We start from the raw sequence: 21,803 nt of genomic DNA, 5'->3' as shown, positions 1-21,803 counted from the left end.
AATTGTTGCATAAACGGACAAAAACACAGAAATAATGCATGTTGAAAAAACCACGAAAAAGGCAAGGCTATAGTATGGCAAAAATGTCAAAAAATGACATGTCCCAAAAACAGTTGAAAACACCTTAAAACAGTATAAAATAGCCTATTTAGACATGCCATAGCATAGAATGTTGCATAAACGGACAAAAACACAGAAATAATGCATGTTGAAAAAATGACGAAAAAGGCAAGGCTATAGTAAGGCAAAAATGTCAAAATATGGTATGTCCCAAAAACAGTTGAAAACACCTCAAAACAGCATAAAATAGCCTACTGAGACACGCCATAGCATAAATTGTTGCAAAAACGGACAAAAACACAGAAATAATGCATGTTGAAAAAACCACAAAAAAGGCAAGGCTATAGTAAGGCAAAAATGTCAAAATATGACATGTCCCAAAAACAGTTGAAAACACCTTAAAACAGTATAAAATAGCCTATTTAGACATGCCATAGCATACAATGTTGCATAAACGGACAAAAACACAGAAATAATGCATGTTGAAAAATGAAGAAAAAGGCAAGGCTATAGTAAGGCAAAAATGTCAAAATATGACATGTCCCAAAGACAGTTGAAAACACCTCAAAACAGCATAAAATAGCCTACTGAGACACGCCATAGCATAAATTTTTGCAAAAACGGACAAAAACACAGAAATAATGCATGTTGAAAAAACCACGAAAAAGGCAAGGCTATAGTAAGGCAAAAATGTCAAAATATGACATGTCCCAAAAACAGTTGAAAACACCTTAAAACAGTATAAAATAGCCTATTTAGACATGCCATAGCATACAATGTTGCATAAACGGACAAAAACACAGAAATAATGCATGTTGAAAAAATGACGAAAAAGGCAAGGCTATAGTATGGCAAAAATGTCAAAAAATGACATGTCCCAAAAACAGTTGAAAACACCTTAAAACAGTATAAAATAGCCTATTTAGACATGCCATAGCATAGAATGTTGCATAAACGGACAAAAACACAGAAATAATGCATGTTGAAAAAATGACGAAAAAGGCAAGGCTATAGTAAGGCAAAAATGTCAAAATATGGTATGTCCCAAAAACAGTTGAAAACACCTCAAAACAGCATAAAATAGCCTGCTGAGACACGCCATAGCATAAATTGTTGCAAAAACGGACAAAAACACAGAAATAATGCATGTTGAAAAACCACAAAAAAGGCAAGGCTATAGTAAGGCAAAAATGTCAAAATATGACATGTCCCAAAAACAGTTGAAAACACCTTAAAACAGTATAAAATAGCCTATTTAGACATGCCATAGCATAAAATGTTGCATAAACCGACAAAAACACAGAAATAATGCATGCTGAAAAAATGATGAAAAAGGCAAGGCTATAGTAAGGCAAAAATGTCAAAATGTGACATGTCCCAAAAACAGTTGAAAACACCTCAAAACAGCATAAAATAGCCTACTGAGACACGCCATAGCATAAATTGTTGCAAAAACGGACAAAAACACAGAAATAATGCATGTTGAAAAAACCACGAAAAAGGCAAGGCTATAGTAAGGCAAAAATGTCAAAATATGACATGTCCCAAAAACAGCTGAAAACACCTCAAAACAGCATAAAACAGCCTGCTGAGACACGCCATAGCATAAATTGTTGCAAAAACGGACAAAAACACCAAAGAAATGCATGTTGAAAAAATGACAAAAAAGGCAAGGCTATAGTAAGGCAAAAATGTCAAAATATGACATGTCCCAAAAACTGTTGAAAACATCTTAAAACAGCATAAAATAGCCTATTTAGACATGCCATAGCATAGAATGTTGCAAAAGCGGACAAAAACACCAAAATAATGCATGTTGAAAAAATGACGAAAAAGGCAAGGCTATAGTAAGGCAAAAATGTCAAAATATGACATGTCCCAAAAACAGTTGAAAACACCTCAAAACAGTATAAAATAGCCTGCTGAGACACGCCATAGCATAGAATGTTGCAAAAACGGACAAAAACACAGAAATAATGCATGTTGAAAAACTACGAAAAAAGGCAAGGCTATAGTAAGGCAAAAATGTCAAAATATGACATGTCCCCAAAACAGTTGAAAACACCTCAAAACAGCATAAAATAGCCTACTGAGACACGCCATAGCATAAATTGTTGCATAAACGGACAAAAACACAGAAATAATGCATGTTGAAAAAACCACGAAAAAGGCAAGGCTATAGTATGGCAAAAATGTCAAAAAATGACATGTCCCAAAAACAGTTGAAAACACCTTAAAACAGTATAAAATAGCCTATTTAGACATGCCATAGCATAGAATGTTGCATAAACGGACAAAAACACAGAAATAATGCATGTTGAAAAAATGACGAAAAAGGCAAGACTATAGTAAGGCAAAAATGTCAAAATATGACATGTCCCAAAAACACTTGAAAACACCTCAAAACAGCATAAAATAGCCTGCTGAGACACGCCATAGCATACAATGTTGCAAAAACGGACAAAAACACAGAAATAATGCATCTTGAAAAAATGACGAAAAAGGCAAGGCTATAGTAAGGCAAAAATGTCAAAATATGACATGTCCCAAAAACACTTGAAAACACCTTAAAACAGTATAAAATAGCCTATTTAGACATGCCATAGCATACAATGTTGCATAAATGGACAAAAACACTGAAATAATACATGTTGAAAAAATGACGAAAAAGGCAAGGCTATAGTAAGGCAAAAATGTCAAAATATGACATGTCCCAAAAACAGTTGAAAACACCTCAAAACAGCATAAAATAGCCTACTGAGACACGCCATAGCATAAATTTTTGCAAAAACGGACAAAAACACAGAAATAATGCATGTTGAAAAATGACGAAAAAGGCAAGGCTATAGTAAGGCAAAAATGTCAAAATATGACATGTCCCAAAAACAGTTGAAAACACATTAAAACAGTATAAAATAGCCTATTTAGACATGCCATAGCATAGAATGTTGCAAAAGCGGACAAAAACACAGAAATAATGCATGTTGAAAAAATGACGAAAAAGGCAAGGCTATAGTAAGGCAAAAATGTCAAAAAATGACATGTCCCAAAAACAGTTGAAAACACCTTAAAACAGTATAAAATAGCCTATTTAGACATGCCATAGCATACAATGTTGCATAAACGGACAAAAACACAGAAATAATGCATGTTGAAAAAATGACGAAAAAGGCAAGGCTATAGTAAGGCAAAAATGTCAAAATATGACATGTCCCAAAAACAGTTGAAAACATCTTAAAACAGCATAAAATAGCCTGCTGAGACACGCCATAGCATAGAATGTTGCAAAAGCGGACAAAAACACCAAAATAATGCATGTTGAAAAAACGACGAAAAAGGCAAGGCTATAGTAAGGCAAAAATGTCAAAATATGACATGTCCCAAAAACAGTTGAAAACACCTTAAAACAGTATAAAATAGCCAATTTAGACATGCCATAGCATAGAATGTTGCATAAACGGACAAAAACACAGAAATAATGCATGCTGAAAAAATGATGAAAAAGGCAAGGCTATAGTAAGGCAAAAATGTCAAAAAATGACATGTCCCAAAAACAGTTGAAAACACCTCAAAACAGCATAAAATAGCCTACTGAGACACGCCATAGCATAAATTGTTGCAAAAACGGACAAAAACACCAAAGAAATGCATGTTGAAAAAATGACAAAAAAGGCAAGGCTATAGTAAGGCAAAAATGTCAAAATATGGTATGTCCCAAAAACAGCTGAAAACACCTCAAAACAGCATAAAACAGCCTGCTGAGACACGCCATAGCATAGAATGTTGCAAAAACGGACAAAAACACAGAAATAATGCATGTTGAAAAAACCACGAAAAAGGCAAGGCTATAGTATGGCAAAAATGTCAAAATATGACATGTCCCAAAAACAGTTGAAAACACCTCAAAACAGCATAAAATAGCCTACTGAGACACGCCATAGCATAAATTGTTGCAAAAACGGACAAAAACACCAAAGAAATGCATGTTGAAAAAATGACAAAAAAGGCAAGGCTATAGTAAGGCAAAAATGTCAAAATATGGTATGTCCCAAAAACAGCTGAAAACACCTCAAAACAGCATAAAACAGCCTATTTAGACATGCCATAGCATACAATGTTGCATAAACGGACAAAAACACCAAAATAATGCATGTTGAAATAATGAAGAAAAAGGCAAGAATGTCAAAATATGACATGTCCCAAAAACAGTTGAAAACACCTTAAGACAGTATAAAATAGCCTATTTAGACATGCCATAGCATACAATGTTGCATAAACGGACAAAAACACAGAAATAATGCATGTTGAAAAAATGACGAAAAAGGCAAGGCTATAGTAAGGCAAAAATGTCAAAATATGGTATGTCCCAAAAACAGTTGAAAACACCTCAAAACAGCATAAAATAGCCTACTGAGACACGCCATAGCATAAATTGTTGCAAAAACGGACAAAAACACAGAAATAATGCATGTTGAAAAAACCACGAAAAAGGCAAGGCTATAGTAAGGCAAAAATGTCAAAATATGACATGTCCCAAAAACAGTTGAAAACACCTCAAAACAGCATAAAATAGCCTACTGAGACACGCCATAGCATAAATTGTTGCAAAAACGGACAAAAACACAGAAATAATGCATGTTGAAAAAACCACGAAAAAGGCAAGGCTATAGTATGGCAAAAATGTCAAAATATGACATGTCCCAAAAACAGTTGAAAACACCTCAAAACAGCATAAAATAGCCTACTGAGACACGCCATAGCATAAATTGTTGCAAAAACGGACAAAAACACCAAAGAAATGCATGTTGAAAAAATGACAAAAAAGGCAAGGCTATAGTAAGGCAAAAATGTCAAAATATGGTATGTCCAAAAAACAGCTGAAAACACCTCAAAACAGCATAAAACAGCCTATTTACACATGCCATAGCATACAATGTTGCATAAACGGACAAAAACACAGAAATAATGCATGTTGAAAAAATGACGAAAAAGGCAAGGCTATAGTAAGGCAAAAATGTCAAAATATGACATGTCCCAAAAACAGTTGAAAACACCTCAAAACAGCATAAAATAGCCTACTGAGACACGCCATAGCATAAATTGTTGCAAAAACGGACAAAAACACAGAAATAATGCATGTTGAAAAAACCACGAAAAAGGCAAGGCTATAGTAAGGCAAAAATGTCAAAATATGACATGTCCCAAAAACAGTTGAAAACACTTCAAAACAGCATAAAATAGCCCACTGAGACACGCCATAGCATAAATTGTTGCAAAAACGGACAAAAACACCAAAGAAATGCATGTTGAAAAAATGACAAAAAAGGCAAGGCTATAGTAAGGCAAAAATGTCAAAATATGGTATGTCCCAAAAACAGCTGAAAACACCTCAAAACAGCATAAAACAGCCTGCTGAGACACGCCATAGCATAGAATGTTGCATAAACGGACAAAAACACAGAAATAATGCATGTTGAAAAAATGACGAAAAAGGCAAGGCTATAGTATGGCAAAAATGTCAAAAAATGACATGTCCCAAAAACAGTTGAAAACACCTTAAAACAGTATAAAATAGCCTATTTAGACATGCCATAGCATAGAATGTTGCATAAACGGACAAAAACACAGAAATAATGCATGTTGAAAAAATGACGAAAAAGGCAAGGCTATAGTAAGGCAAAAATGTCAAAATATGGTATGTCCCAAAAACAGTTGAAAACACCTCAAAACAGCATAAAATAGCCTACTGAGACACGCCATAGCATAAATTGTTGCAAAAACGGACAAAAACACAGAAATAATGCATGTTGAAAAAACCACGAAAAAGGCAAGGCTATAGTAAGGCAAAAATGTCAAAATATGACATGTCCCAAAAACAGTTGAAAACACCTTAAAACAGTATAAAATAGCCTATTTAGACATGCCATAGCATACAATGTTGCATAAACGGACAAAAACACAGAAATAATGCATGTTGAAAAAACCACGAAAAAGGCAAGGCTATAGTAAGGCAAAAATGTCAAAATATGACATGTCCCAAAACAGTTGAAAACACCTCAAACCAGCATAAAATAGCCTACTGAGACACGCCATAGCATAAATTGTTGCAAAAACGGACAAAAACACAGAAATAATGCATGTTGAAAAAACCACGAAAAAGGCAAGGCTATAGTAAGGCAAAAATGTCAAAATATGGTATGTCCCAAAAACAGTTGAAAACACCTCAAAACAGCATAAAATAGCCTACTGAGACACGCCATAGCATAAATTGTTGCATAAACGGACAAAAACACAGAAATAATGCATGTTGAAAAAATGACGAAAAAGGCAAGGCTATAGTATGGCAAAAATGTCAAAAAATGACATGTCCCAAAAACAGTTGAAAACACCTTAAAACAGTATAAAATAGCCTATTTAGACATGCCATAGCATACAATGTTGCATAAACGGACAAAAACACAGAAATAATGCATGTTGAAAAAATGACGAAAAAGGCAAGGCTATAGTAAGGCAAAAATGTCAAAATATGGTATGTCCCAAAAACAGTTGAAAACACCTCAAAACAGCATAAAATAGCCTACTGAGACACGCCATAGCATAAATTGTTGCAAAAACGGACAAAAACACAGAAATAATGCATGTTGAAAAAACCACAAAAAGGCAAGGCTATAGTAAGGCAAAAATGTCAAAATATGACATGTCCCAAAAACAGTTGAAAACACCTTAAAACAGTTTAAAATAGCCTATTTAGACATGCCATAGCATACAATGTTGCATAAATGGACAAAACACAGAAATAATGCATGTTGAAAAATGACGAAAAAGGCAAGGCTATAGTAAGGCAAAAATGTCAAAATATGACATGTCCCAAAAACAGTTGAAAACACCTCAAAACAGCATAAAATAGCCTACTGAGACACGCCATAGCATAGAATGTTGCAAAACGGACAAAAACACAGAAATAATGCATGTTGAAAAAACCACGAAAAAGGCAAGGCTATAGTAAGGCAAAAATGTCAAAATATGACATGTCCCAAAAACAGCTGAAAACACCTCAAAACAGCATAAAACAGCCTGCTGAGACACGCCATAGCATAAATTGTTGCAAAAACGGACAAAAACACCAAAGAAATGCATGTTGAAAAAATGACAAAAAAGGCAAGGCTATAGTAAGGCAAAAATGTCAAAATATGACATGTCCCAAAAACAGTTGAAAACACCTTAAAACAGTATAAAATAGCCTATTTAGACATGCCATAGCATAGAATGTTGCAAAAACGGACAAAAACACCAAAGAAATGCATGTTGAAAAAATGACGAAAAAGGCAAGGCTATAGTAAGGCAAAAATGTCAAAATATGACATGTCCCAAAAACAGTTGAAAACACCTCAAAACAGCATAAAATAGCCTACTGAGACACGCCATAGCATAAATTGTTGCAAAAACGGACAAAAACACAGAAATAATGCATGTTGAAAAACCACGAAAAAGGCAAGGCTATAGTAAGGCAAAAATGTCAAAATATGACATGTCCCCAAAACAGTTAAAAACACCTCAAAACAGCATAAAATAGCCTACTGAGACACGCCATAGCATAGAATGTTGCATAAACGGACAAAAACACAGAAATAATGCATGTTGAAAAAATGACGAAAAAGGCAAGGCTATAGTAAGGCAAAAATGTCAAAATATGGTATGTCCCAAAAACAGTTGAAAACACCTCAAAACAGCATAAAATAGCCTACTGAGACACGCCATAGCATAAATTGTTGCAAAAACGGACAAAAACACAGAAATAATGCATGTTGAAAAAACCACGAAAAAGGCAAGGCTATAGTAAGGCAAAAATGTCAAAATATGACATGTCCCTAAAACAGTTGAAAACACCTTAAAACAGTATAAAATAGCCTATTTAGACATGCCATAGCATACAATGTTGCATAAACGGACAAAAACACAGAAATAATGCATGTTGAAAAAATGACGAAAAAGGCAAGGCTATAGTAAGGCAAAAATGTCAAAATATGACATGTCCCAAAAACAGTTGAAAACACCTCAAAACAGTATAAAATAGCCTGCTGAGACACGCCATAGCATAGAATGTTGCAAAAACGGACAAAAACACCACAGAAATACATGTTGAAAAAATGACGAAAAAGGCAAGGCTATAGTAAGGCAAAAATGTCAAAATATGGCATGTCCCAAAAACAGCTGAAAACACCTCAAAACAGCATAAAACAGCCTGCTGAGACACGCCATAGCATAAATTGTTGCATAAACGGACAAAAACACAGAAATAATGCATGTTGAAAAAATGACGAAAAAGGCAAGGCTATAGTAAGGCAAAAATGTCAAAATATGACATGTCCCAAAAACAGTTGAAAACACTTCAAAACAGCATAAAATAGCCCACTGAGACACGCCATAGCATAAATTGTTGCAAAAACGGACAAAAACACCAAAGAAATGCATGTTGAAAAAATGACGAAAAAGGCAAGGCTATAGTAAGGCAAAAATGTCAAAATATGACATGTCCCAAAAACAGTTGAAAACACCTTATAACAGTATAAAATAGCCTATTTAGACATGGCATAGCATACAATGTTGCATAAATGGACAAAAACACCAAAATAATGCATGTTGAAAAAATGACGAAAAAGGCAAGACTATAGTAAGGCAAAAATGTCAAAATATGACATGTCCCAAAAACAGTTGAAAACACCTCAAAACAGTATAAAATAGCCTGCTGAGACACGCCATAGCATAGAATGTTGCAAAAACAGACAAAAACACCAAAGAAATGCATGTTGAAAAAATGACGAAAAAGGCAAGGCTATAGTAAGGCAAAAATGTCAAAATATGACATGTCCCAAAAACTGTTGAAAACATCTTAAAACAGTATAAAATAGCCTTTTTAGACATGCCATAGCATACAGTGTTGCATAAACGGACAAAAACACCAAAATAATGCATGTTGAAAAAATGACGAAAAAGGCAAGGCTATAGTAAGGCAAAAATGTCTAAATATGACATGTCCCCAAAACAGTTGAAAACACCTCAAAACAGCATAAAATAGCCTGCTGAGACACGCCATAACATAGAATGTTGCAAAAACGGACAAAAACACCAAAATAATGCATGTTGAAAAAATGACGAAAAAGGCAAGGCTATAGTAGGACAAAAATGTCAAATTTTGACCTGTCCCAAAAATGACCGGAATGCACTTATTATAGTTCGTAGAGACACGCCATAGTATAGTATGTTGAAAAAACTGCCCAAAAAGGCAGAAAAGTCATGATATAGCATGTCCAAAAAATGGCAAATTCTTAAATTTTGACATGTCCAAAAGATTGCTGAAAACTGCTTATTATAGCTAGTAGAGATGCAGCGTTGTATAGCATGTTAAAAAAAGGGGAAAAAGTCATAATAAAGCATGTTCAAAAAAATTTCCAAAAAGCACATAGTAGTCAAGTCAAGTCAATTTTATTTATAGAGCTCATTATCACAAAACATGGTTTGCCTCAGAGGGCTTTACAGTGTACGACATCCCTCTGCCCTTAGACCCTCACATCACCCAAGGAAAAACTCCTGAAAAAGAACCCATGTAACGGGGAAATAAAAAAAAAAAGGAAGAAACCTCTGGAAGAGCGGCAGAGGATGATGAGGGATCCCTCTTCCAGGACGGACAGACGAGCAATAGATGATGTAAATACCAAATGAAATACAATTGTGGCAAAAAGAAAAGAGAAAGAGAGAGGGGGGAGGGGGAGAGAGGGGGAGAGAGGCATAGCAATAGTGGGAACAGACGCCTGTCATATTACAATAACGACAGGTATGAAATTATAAACGCACTCTGTGATGATATTGTGAGTGCTGATGAGAGTCTCATACATATATATACTGAGGTGTCCAAAGGCAAGATCACAGCGTCTGCACAACCAGGACCAAGACCACGATCAGCTTGAGTGGGGGATACAGTATCAGTACAGCCACAGCACGAGCACAACCAAAGACATGGTCACAGCGCCAGCACAGCTATCACCACGATCAGGCTCAGCCAAGGTTGCGACCGGGGTCTGGGAAAGCTAGAAAACAAGGAAGCAGGAATGCTCCGGAGAGGATATGGGATTAGCGTAGTGGAGTTCAAAAGAACCAAGGTGGTGAGCAGTAAAAAGGATAACCACTTAATGAGGATAGTATAGTATGGCGAAAAATCTCAAATTTTGACATGTCCAAAAAATGGCTGAAAACTGCTTGTTATAACTCGTAGACACGTGCCATAGAGTCGCATTTTGAAAAAAGGGCCAAAAACAGCCAAAAAGTCATAATATAGCATGTCCAAAAAAATGGCCAAAAATCGCATAGTATAGTATGGCAAAAAATCTCAAATTTTGACATGTCCCAAATATGGCTGAAAACCACTTGTTATAGCTCCTAGAGACACGCCGTTGTGTAGCATGTTGAAAAAAGGGCCAAAAAACAGCCAGAAAGTCATAATATAGCATGGTCAAAAAATGGCAACAAATTACATGGTATAGTATGCCAAAAAATATCTAATTTTAACATGTCCCAAATATGTCCGAAAACCCGTTTATTACAACTCGTAGAGACGTGCCATAGTATAGCATGTTAAAAAAAGGGCCAAAAACGGCCAAAAAGTCATAATATAGCATGTCCAAAAAAATGGCCAAAAATCGCGTAGTATAGTATGGCGAAAAATTTCAAATTTTTACATGTCCAAAAAATGGCTGAGAACTGCTTATTATAGCTTGTAGAGACGCGCCATAGAGTAGCATGTTGAAAAAGGGGCCAAAAAGGCCAAAAAGTCATATTAAAGCATGGCCAAAAAATCACATAGTATAGTATGGCGAAAAATCTCAAATTTTGACATGTCCCAAAAATGGCCGAAAACCACTTATTATAGCTTGTAGAGATGTACCATAGTATAACATGTTGAAAAAAGGTCCAAAAACGGCCAAAGGGTCATAATATAGCATGGCCAAAAATCGCATAGTATAGTATAGCGATAAATGTCAAATTTTTACATGTCAAAAAAATGGCTGAGAACCGCTTATTATAGCTGGTAGAAACGCGTCATAGTATAACATGTTGAAAGAAGGGCCAATAACGGCAAAAAAGTCATAATATAGCATGTCCAAAACATGGCCAGAAAGCACATAGTATAGGATGGCGAAAAATCTCAAATTTTGCCATGTCCAAAAAGTGGCTAAAAACCGTTTATTACAACTCGTAGAGACGTGCCATAGTATAACATGTTGAAAAAAGGCCAAAAAGTCACAATATAGCATGGCCAAAAATGGCAAAAAAATCACCTAGTGTATAGTATGGCGACAAATCTCAAATTTTGACGTCAAAAAAATGGCTGAAAACCGCTTATTATAGCTCGTAGAGACGTGCCATAGTGTTGCATGTTGAAAAAAGGGCCCAAAAGGCCAAAAAGTCATAATATAGCATGTCCAGAAAATGGCCAAAAACTGCATAGTATAATATGGTAAAAAATTTCAAATTTGTATTTGTACAAATTTGAAAAATGTCAAATTTTTTAGCATTTTTTAGCACCTCAAAAAAATACTGAAAAAGTCATAGTACAGTATAACGTTTTTACGCATTTTGTAATTGGCTTCTATGACGTTTTTGTGCCTTTTTGGACCACATACTATACTGCAACATTTTTTAGCACTTTTGGTCAATACTATGTCATTCTTATGCATGTTTTGAGGACAAACAATATAGTTTGACATTTTCATGCACTTTTGGAGGACAGTTTTTCGTATGTATTCTGTAAATCATACTACACGGTTACGGTTTTGTGCATTTTTGGACTGCGTACTAAATTGAGACATTTTCATGCATTTTTTAAACAACATACTCTACTATGACATTTTTATGGATATTTGGAGGTCAAACTATATCATGACGTTTTAATGCACTTTTGGACATACTTTACCATGACTTTTTTGTGCTATTTTGGACAATATGCTTGTATGATTTTTGCGCCATTTTGAATGACACACTATGCTATGACGTTCTAATTCTATATCGGACATAATGGTATAGTTTTACATTTTGTACTTTTTAGATAAACATTCAATGCTATGACGTCATACCTTATTTAATGACATACTATGACATTCTCATCATTTTTTTTTATGCTAATAAATTAATTCTAACATTTGTTCATGTTATTAAGTTATTGTTTGTATTAATTTGGAGATTAATTTGAAGGAAATTTCTCTTTTGACCGTACTAATTGCCTTCCCATGTTTCCATGTTTTGCAAGTCGGTTATGAACTATGGTTATGAACCGGAGGAGAGGAGAATGAAAGAAAGAGTTTAGCCATTGTTGCATCAGTCTGACACACATGGCCAATTACAGTCAGTGATGGATGAAATCAAAATATCTGTTGATATCAAATTAGCCACCTATAAAGTTAACCAATGGAGAAGCATCAAGAAAGTTCAGAACTTTCAGTCTTTTAGTCCATGGAGCCTCTGCTCACTAAATCTCTTTCTCCTTCTTACCCGAGGCCAGAGAAGCTGGTCTGGCACGGCTCCAATACAGTGGGCATTCGTCTGACCACTAACTACTGCGAGGCGTGGAGGACGGCTGACATGGCGGTGACGGGCCAGGCTGCGCTGCTGCAGACGGGACGACTGTTAGGACAACACACCCGCTCCTGCTCCAACCACTACATCGTGCTTTGTATAGAAAACACATATGTGGGGAACACTCAGAGGAGGACCTGAGGAGACACAGGAAACACACACACTTTTAACATAAACACACATGCAGGCATGCAGAAAGTGCAGAGTAGAAAATGTGACACGCTGCACGGAAATCTTAACACATGCAGGAAATACACACATTATGATGACAAGTTGTTGTTGCATCAAAATTACATTCAAGTACACAGACAAAGGGCACTTTTGTTCGTACATGCAGATAAAATACACGCATGTTAATATGCATACACTCAATGCGTGTACACTCAGAAAAATTAACACATTCACCGTGCGCACGTTTTAGTTCACTTTGCATAGTTTCATCTTCAGCGCCAGAGTTGCCACACATCTGTCCCAGTTCTGATTTTACAGTAATAATTTATATTTGCAGCGGACATGTATCAGCACAGCGACATCACGCAGGGATTTACAGCATGGGCTGTTGTAGTGAAAGACGACACTGGCTGATCCAGTAGAAACAGAATAACTTTACAGACCATTCCAGTGCCATCGCCTCAACTGCAGATATGTTGAACTTTTATTTTTGCCGATCATTTATGTCATGTTTTTGTTTTTTGAATATTGTTCCTACACGTCCATGAATCCATTAGTTTCCATCTATTTCCCTGCAGTGTCAAGTTTGCATCATGTTATTTTCAGTATGTTACTGTTGAACAGTGATGCAGTTTAGGTGTAGATAGGTTTTACAGGTGAACTGATTTGAAAAGCATTACCTCATAATAATAACATATTCTGACAAGAGTTGGTAAAGTGTTTACTATGGATGATGGATTATGGATTGAACACCTCAAACAAATTTGTCAAATTATCTTCCCAGAAAAAGCTAGCTGTGTTGTAAAATATACACGGTGATTGAGGATTTGTAGGTAAATCTTGCAAAATCATCAGTATAAATCTGTGTTTAATTGTCTCTGCAGGGAAACAAGTTCCTGTAGTCTTTGTTTTTTATTTGTATGAGACAGAATTTGGGGTAAACATGGCTCATTTACAAATTTCAACCTCATTTCTAAAGATGACAGTGTTGTAGTTTCCACCTGAGTGCTGTGTATCAAAGCTACAGTAGCTGTTGGAAATAGGCACAGGCTGTTTTTAAAATGCACAACAGACTCAGAGGTTTCGGGGTAAGCATTAAGGATGATGATTTCTCGTTAAAAAATAAGTCTGGAAATATTTTATATTACTGTTATTTCAGCCAACCCTATGAAATGATCAAAACTAACGTCCATCTTTCCTTCCGCCTGTGGCTCCAGGCCTTTTAAACCATTCGTTCCTCATGAAATCTTAAAAAACAGGTCACAATTATATACATTTTGTACCTACCTATTATAATTCTCTAAAACAGTTGCACACTGTCATTTTTTTCCCCTAACTTTACTCAAACAGGAGAAAATAGAGCATTTTCTTAGTGACTATTTTCAGTGGCGGACTGATACACACTTAATGCTTGCTGAGCATTTTAAGTAATAGGACAGTTTTTAATAGTTTTTAGAGAACAATGGAGCTCTATGGCACAGAGGAATAACATATTTCAGGCGTGTGCACATAACACTTATTTACATCAATTCAGTTTTTGTTTTTGTTTTGGTCTTTAAATGGGATTTGTTAATAACAGGAAACATATAATACCAGACTCACTATAAAACCGTTCAGCACAAAACATACTGTACACACATAAAGCAATAATTCTTTCTGCAGAAAACGTCAGACATTGGTGTCCGTGTCTTACTGTCATATTTAGGATGTAAATACACTGTATGTAAATGACTTCCTTCTAGCAAAATCAACCAATCACAGCATCGCTCTCTCCATTCTTTTTTTTTCAGGCCACTAAAAAGCCAAAAAACTGACTGGAGATAACCAAAAACATTTTACCACTAAAAGCTTCTCTATTATTGTTGAAGCTGCAGATATTGAAGACAGTCGTCACGAAGATATAAAAATGAAATAACTGAACTGAGGCATGTTTATCAGGAAGTTAAGCTTGCTACAAATGTAGGAGAGAGAACAAAGAGAATATGGAAGGCTTAATTTGTATTCACTGTGTCCCTGTGGAAACATGTTGACCCACCAGCGTTGTTTACGTCATTTTGCATTTATTAGTTTAATGCATCACTAAATTGGCATCCCAAAATCCAGTATTAAAGATTTGTTGTATTTACAAATTCATGTCCAGTTCAGGACTTTTTTTCCCCCGTTTCTGCTGAACTTTAGTCCTGCTGCCTGCAATAAAGTGTCGACATTAACATCAGCGCTTTAGCTTTAGTATTAGAGTTGAAATCAACTTATGATCCTCATTAATTTATACAGTAGCAGGACATAGTGTGAAAATCTAGCGAGTTCACTTTCAGCTTTTGATGAACGTGTGTACAGTATATGTGCGTTGTTATTGTCCAAATGTCTTTTGTTTTTTACTCTGTAGAGGTAGGTTTCGTATGTCGCACACTAAATGACTGAAGATTTTCTCTCACCGAGTGTTGATTAAGATGTAGCTCCAGAGTTCTGCCTGTAAAGATGTCTAATATGTTTAGATTTTCAAAGTTTTCCTGATGTCTGAATCTGATTACTGTTCAAACAAAACTTGAGTTTCTGAGTAAAAAAAGAACATTTGTACTGACTGACTGGTGCTCACTGAATAAATGTCTTGTTTTTTTTTTTTATGTGGTGACTCGTTATTGTCTTTTACAGAATCCTTTTAATTAATTTTTTTATTGAATTGTATTGTTTATATATTTTCTATATTAAATAAATGAAGTGTATGAAGAAATACAATTAGAAAAAAATGGGACAATAAATATATAAATACATGTAAATATAAACATAAGAATGAATCAATAGAGCTCAATAAATAAATAAATCGGTTTGTTTATTTATTTTTTAAAATAATGTGTCTGGAATAAGTTTCGAAACAGTGTCAACATTAAATACTTTGTCCATCTAAGAGTAATGAGGGTTTTTATCACGTCATTGCTGTTGTGCTGAGGTGAATGCTAGTGCTAAGCTGGTTCATAGTAAAGTAAAACATATCTGCAGTTGCGTAACAAACGTTATATAAATATATTCATTATATATATATATAAATATAAATAATATTTAAAATAAAATATAAATAAATATTTTCAGAACTCACCAGGTAGTCTAGCCTCTTCATCGACCGTCCTCCATGCAGCTCCCTTTCTGTTTCTGTCTCTGTTCAGTAATGAGGTGAAACCCAAAATACTACAAAAGAAAAAAAGACAATTCAGCCACACTGTAACAAAAGATTTACTTTATTAAATCGATATGTACAGCACATTCCTGAATCAAAAAAAAAAGCAAGTCATTATCTCTTCATATTGAGAATGTTCTACTTATTACCAAAGGAAAAAAAAACACATATACAACAGGTGTGCTTCAATTTCCAAAATGTTCTAAAACGTCCCCTTATTGCACCAGAGCCTTATAGACTAGAGTCCCGGGGTCGGCGTAAGGATATCTGCCTGCAGTCTGCCTGCGTGCCTCCACACATGAACAAAGTCGCTACAGCTGCTTCCATCAGCAGCCTCACCACAAACAAGAAGTGTTCCAATAGTTTAGAAAAGACCCCAAGACTGTCTATAAAAAGGGTACACATAAAATCCATAGCTTGTAAAGGAAATAAAGTGAGCCACCAGGCGCCCCATGTACAGAGGCTGTGTCCTCGCTGCAGCGGCCGCGGGTTCAGGTCTGGTTTCGGCTCTTTGCTGCATGTCATCCCCTCCCTCTCTCCCCCTTTCACACTACGTCCATACTGTCAAATTAAGGCAATAAAAAGCCCTAAAAAATATCTTAAAAAAAAGAAAGAAAGAAAAGGAAAGTATGATCTTTAAAATGTTGAGATTTTACATTTGTGTGTGCTTGTGTAAGTAAGCCTACATGTGCACATAGGTGTACAATAAAGCCCGCAATTTGAAAATAGCCAAACACCTCCAAAAACTGCAGACCAGGACCTGGAGGCACGTTCCCAAAAGCATCGCAGAGACCGTGGATGTTGAATTTAGCAGAAACATTACAAACAGTTTCAATGCTCTTAGGCTGCATTTACACAGATACAAAAAATATTAATTTTCAACCCTCATTTGACTGTATTTGATCTCCGTACATCAGTGCTTACTTTTTTTTTTACTTTGCACTTAATCAAGACAACGAATTACATTGTAAAGGAAGCTCATGTATTACCAACTGCGTGGTTCTCTGACCCTGTCACACACCTCTGAAGGGTCATAAAATCTATGTCAACAAAAGTATCTTGACATTAAAAATTTTGACTAATGCAGAAACTATTTCAACATCTTCAAATGATCCAATAAAATCCTACCTGTAGGTTTGTATTTCAAATTAAACTATAAGACGCACACAGAATCAATAACTTTGTTGGCTCCCATATTCAAAAGAAAAAAATGATCTAATCTTAGCAGTTTAAAAATACATTAGTGGAGGTAAGGAAATAGACAAATATAAAAAAATAAATCATTTTGCACCTGTGTAAAATCAGCCACAATCTGCTGGTATCCAATAAAAAAACAGATTGACTTTGTACCACGTTGCTTTTGGAATCTGGCAGTGAAAAGGTCCCAATAAAACTCAACATATATGACAGATTAGTTTGTATCCTGCACCACTAAAATTAGAAATGACATCCTCAAATTTTAAATTTATTAAAGAAAGTAAACCAACAAATGAAAAAAAACTGTCAATTTGAATAACTTTAACCTGCTGGTGTTCTGCAGTGGTATCACATGGTGTTTATAGAAGTTATTTATTCCAATAATTTCTCATGTCATAATTCTGCACTGTGTGCAGGCCGTGTGTACTCAACTCTTTACTTTGGCCGTGTTGTTGACAAACCATAAAAAAGGTATAAAAATGCAGCAAAGCGTTTAAAGTCTGAGGGAAATAAAAAGGTCGTCATACTTGATGGGAAATAATCGTTAAACAATGGGAACCATTAAAACATAGTCTTGGCCTGACCAACACCACTGATCCAAACCTGACAAAGCGGCTGCATTTCAGTACAAATACGCAGCATCATATTCAGTCAAACTAGTTTTCTAAAGACGCACGTGTAAATAATTTCGTGTGGTTACAAGTTTTCAGAGGGGCAAGCAGAAAGTAGTTGCAGCTGGATGCAAATCTGAAGCTAAATAAAGAGTACATGTCCCTGAGAACCAAGATCCATTGATTGAAGAGGACTATCTGCACTGTGTGACCAGGAGCGTGATAAATCTCAACATATCAGCACTGTGTTCTCAGTCCACGCTGCCATGGAGCCTCGTGAAAACTAAAACTAAGGCGATAGCAGCAGCTCACATCAGTCAAACTCTCCTGCCTCTCAACTGTAAACAACCAAAGCCACACTGTAAAAAGTTACGGACGGTGCTCAGACTGACACTAACAGAGGCTACAAGAATTAAAATAACATTGATTACTATTTCTATGGACTGTATTATTGCCCAGACTGAAAAAAAGAAGGTATATGTATGATCATGATTTTGCACTTAAGTTGTGAGCTCCTGTTCTTTGTGTTTTACTCTGAGCCAATCATTTGGTTTCTACGGAGAGTTGAGCTTCCGTATCGGTATTGAGGAAAACTACAGTTTATTACAACTTTGTTGCATTTTATGTCCTAAGCAATTGATTTGCAAATTTAAAAGTGTTACAAAACTAAAATGCAAGCTGTAATATAAAAAGTTTCCCTTTAAGTATGCTGAATAGAGCAATAATTCTGATTCAAATAAATGGGACCTCACTCAACTCTGCTAAGAGGAGGAATCAGTCCACAAAATCAACCTCAAAGAAGGAGGGAAAAAAAGTATTTCATGGCTGCATACCTGAATGACTGTTATTCTTCTAACCAGCAGACTGATTTCCTTTACACACCATTAACACACTGTAGAGCTCAGTATGGAAGCCCATTTCTGCCAATGTAATGGGAAAAAAATTCATTATATTAACTTTCTTGAAATAATTACTTAGTGACTCAAATAATAAGACACTAGGCCAAAGTCAAAATATTGAGAATTTCTCATTCTGAGATATGTAGTCATTATTTTAATATACTCATCATTTTAGATAAATTATTATTACAATAGTAATAATAATAATAATAATGATTATTATTATTTTTAAGAAAGTTAATATAATATAAACATCATTATTTGGAGATTCAAAGTCATTATGTTGTGATATTTTATTGAAGTATCTCATTAAAATGAGTGATGGGGTCGTATCCTTTTTAAACATATTGGTGTAAATGGGCTTCTATAGAAACCTGTAGGCTCACAGTGGCAAAAACAAGCTTAAGAGGGGTATGTAGAAATACAATAACTACGTTGCACCGACATAACTGATCTCAAGAGGTGAAGCAACGATGGAATTCTGTCCTTTAAATTATTCCCACTTTTAAACACAACACAAAAACATCAGTTTGCTCAAGCTCACAACATAAGACGTAAAACTTGTGTGAAAAAGAAACTTTCACATCAATGAGGTTTTGATCAGAGATGCTGAGTCAGGCTTTCAGCAGCTTAAAAACACCAAACATACCTCTCTCCTCGCACACACACACACACACACACACATACATATACCAGCTCATCACTCAGAGACTTTCGCCGCCTCGAAGTTGACAGCCAGCTTTCTGTGCTTCCTTTTGGAGGCGGAGCCAGGGGTGTGGCCTGTCGCTGGGACGTTTTGTCGAGGGGGTGTGTGAGGGACTGCTGTCGTCGTGGAAACGGCTTCTCCTAGGCCAGGACTGGACGGGGAGGGATTGCTGTTGGTGGCGTTCTGGTGCGGCTGTTCGACTTTACCGCTCCCACCCTGAGCTAGTGATTGGCCAAAGGGCTGGTGCTGGGCCTTCTGTGATTGGTTCCTGCCCACAATGTGGGCGGCGTTGTAAAACTCTCGAGTTTCCTGGTTCTTCTTGTTGGCTGAGGCTCGTTTTTTAGTCACCTGTTAAGATCAGAGGACAAGCGAAGCTGGGTATCATTACTTTATCAGTAAAAAGTACAATGACGTTTGCCTTGTAGTTGTATGTCTCCGCTAACCCATCAAGCTGCAATTACAGGTACATCCATGTCAGTGAAAACACGGATGCTTCACACACATCTTCCCCCCGACGGCCCAGAAGAGCTTTGCAATCAGCACAGTTTGAATATGGACACCTAAGATTAGTGTCACCAATTCAGTATCTGACTAAATGTCTCCCCTTCTACTCCTGAGTTATCACATTGACTAATGGCCAGAAAAGTGTTTTTGCAGAACATTCTGATGTCACAGTGCCTTTCACCTTTGACCTTTTGAAAATTTTGTCATAATTCTTGAATTCTTGAGTTATGGACAAAACATGTTTTGTGAGGTCACAGTGATATTTGACCTTCAACCACCAAATTCTTATCAGTTCATTTGTGAATCCAAGTGGACGTTTGTGCCAAATTTGGAAAAATTTCCCTCGAGGCTTTCTTGAGATATAACATTCACGAAATGAGATGGACACAAGGTCACACTGACCTTGACCTTTTACCAACAGATTCTAATCAGTTCATCTTTGACTCAAAGTGGATGTTTGTGCCAAATCTGAAGAAATTCTCTTGGGGCATCCTTGAGATATTGTTCTCGTGAGAACGGGACAGGCAGACGTATGTACGGACAACCCAAAAACATAATGTAATATATCACAATATTCATAATATTTCAGCCAATATCAGTTCCAGTCATAAGTATAAGTTTACCTGTAGTGGAATAAACTGGTTGTGTGAGCCGATGGGCAGTGTTGTTGTAGGCTGGGGACGAGCGGCACCAGGAAAGGTTCCTGCTGCTCCATAGAACGGCTGGTTTTGGTGACGGTGAGGAGGCAGCGGCATTCCCCACAGAGGGGCGGTGCCGTAACCCTGGGGAGGCAACAGCAAACCACCTGGAGATAGAACAGTACACTCGTTAGGTAACCACAAAATAACCACTAAAATCTGAGCGGTTCACCGTTGAGTCCAAGTGAATGTTTGTGCCAAATTTGAAAAAAATAAAAATAAAAAATCGTTCTAGCGTTCACAAGAATGAAACAATTGAGGTCATGGTGACCTTGACCTTTGACAACCAAAATCTTGTCAGCTTATAGTTAAGTCCAAATGGACATTCAGCCAAATTTTAAGAAACTCCCTCAGAGATGTGTCACATGGTTATAACCTTTGGGCAATGCCAAAAACAATAGCCAAGGAATTCTAGGTATCATGCTGACAATCATCCTGTAGGTGATGGCTGTTTGAGACCATCAACCCCCGATTAGTCATCTAAAATTTAAGAAAAGAAGACTGACCTTGTTGGCTGAAGACAGGGTTCATGGCTCCTAAGGGTGGCGGTCGGATCTGACCCATTCCTGGGTATAGAGCAGGTGGGAGAGGGAAGCCCGACCCCACTGAGTTCTACAGATAACACGACATGGACAGAGAAGCTTTAACTGGACGAAGATCTGGACGATTATATCCCAGAGAGAACAGCACTCACACTGGTGCGCTGCTGATAAAAAATACATATGTACGCACTTTCACACTAATTGAGTGGTATGCTATCCGTTTACAGGCTATCCGTTTACAGGCTGCTCTATTGAAATCATGTTGTAGCATTAGCTAAATGTTACCCAGAATGATCATTTAGTTTTTGTCAACCTGTAAAACTGTTAGTCTTTCCTTCTCTCTCTCTTTAGGGTACTAGCATACGGGGTTACAGTAAAACCCAGCAAATAGTTGAACCGCGAGGCGCTGTGGTGGCCAATCAAATACACGTAAGTAAGACTGCAACGTATGATTATTTTCTTTATCGATTCATTTTCCCACTATTTACTTGATGAATCGATCTCTCATTTTGCCACTGAGGCTAAAGTCACTCTTTAAATGGCATATTTAATCTGACCAAGAGTTCACAAATCCAAAACTTTTCAGTTTATTATCATATATGACAAAGAAAAGTAT

At 36.3% G+C, this 21,803-nt stretch overlaps 2 protein-coding genes across 7 annotated transcripts in view; one reads left to right on the top strand and one right to left on the bottom strand.

The window, feature by feature from the left end:
* The window catches only part of col15a1b (collagen, type XV, alpha 1b), a 106,143-nt gene extending 90,664 nt beyond the window's left edge, over nucleotides 1-15,479 (top strand). For all 4 annotated transcript variants that reach the window (XM_088085939.1, XM_088085941.1, XM_088085937.1 and 1 more), the window contains one exon: nucleotides 12,609-15,479. In XM_088085939.1, the coding sequence (XP_087942065.1) occupies nucleotides 12,609-12,828 (220 nt within the window). In that variant the 3' untranslated portion in view covers nucleotides 12,829-15,479. The remainder of the gene's footprint in view (nucleotides 1-12,608) is intronic.
* The window catches only part of xrn1 (5'-3' exoribonuclease 1), a 41,675-nt gene continuing 29,749 nt past the window's right edge, over nucleotides 9,878-21,803 (bottom strand). For 2 of the 3 annotated variants that reach the window (XM_088085936.1, XM_088085933.1), the window contains exons 39-41: nucleotides 21,152-21,257; nucleotides 20,571-20,752; nucleotides 16,074-19,791 (exon numbers count right to left, since the gene is read on the bottom strand). In XM_088085936.1, the coding sequence (XP_087942062.1) occupies nucleotides 19,438-19,791; nucleotides 20,571-20,752; nucleotides 21,152-21,257 (642 nt within the window). In that variant the 3' untranslated portion in view covers nucleotides 16,074-19,437. Of the gene's footprint in view, nucleotides 12,825-15,952; nucleotides 16,042-16,073; nucleotides 19,792-20,570; nucleotides 20,753-21,151; nucleotides 21,258-21,803 lie in introns of those variants that run through there. The other variant, XR_015778233.1, reaches the window with a different exon arrangement.

This window comes from Plectropomus leopardus, chromosome 12 (assembly GCF_026936395.1).
Source record: "Plectropomus leopardus strain MGB_pleo_1.0 chromosome 12, ASM2693639v1, whole genome shotgun sequence".
In the NCBI taxonomy this organism is placed as follows: Eukaryota; Metazoa; Chordata; class Actinopteri; order Perciformes; family Serranidae; genus Plectropomus; species Plectropomus leopardus.
The sequence above is the reverse complement of the archived record's forward strand: the minus strand, read 5'-3'. Positions and strand labels throughout refer to the sequence as shown.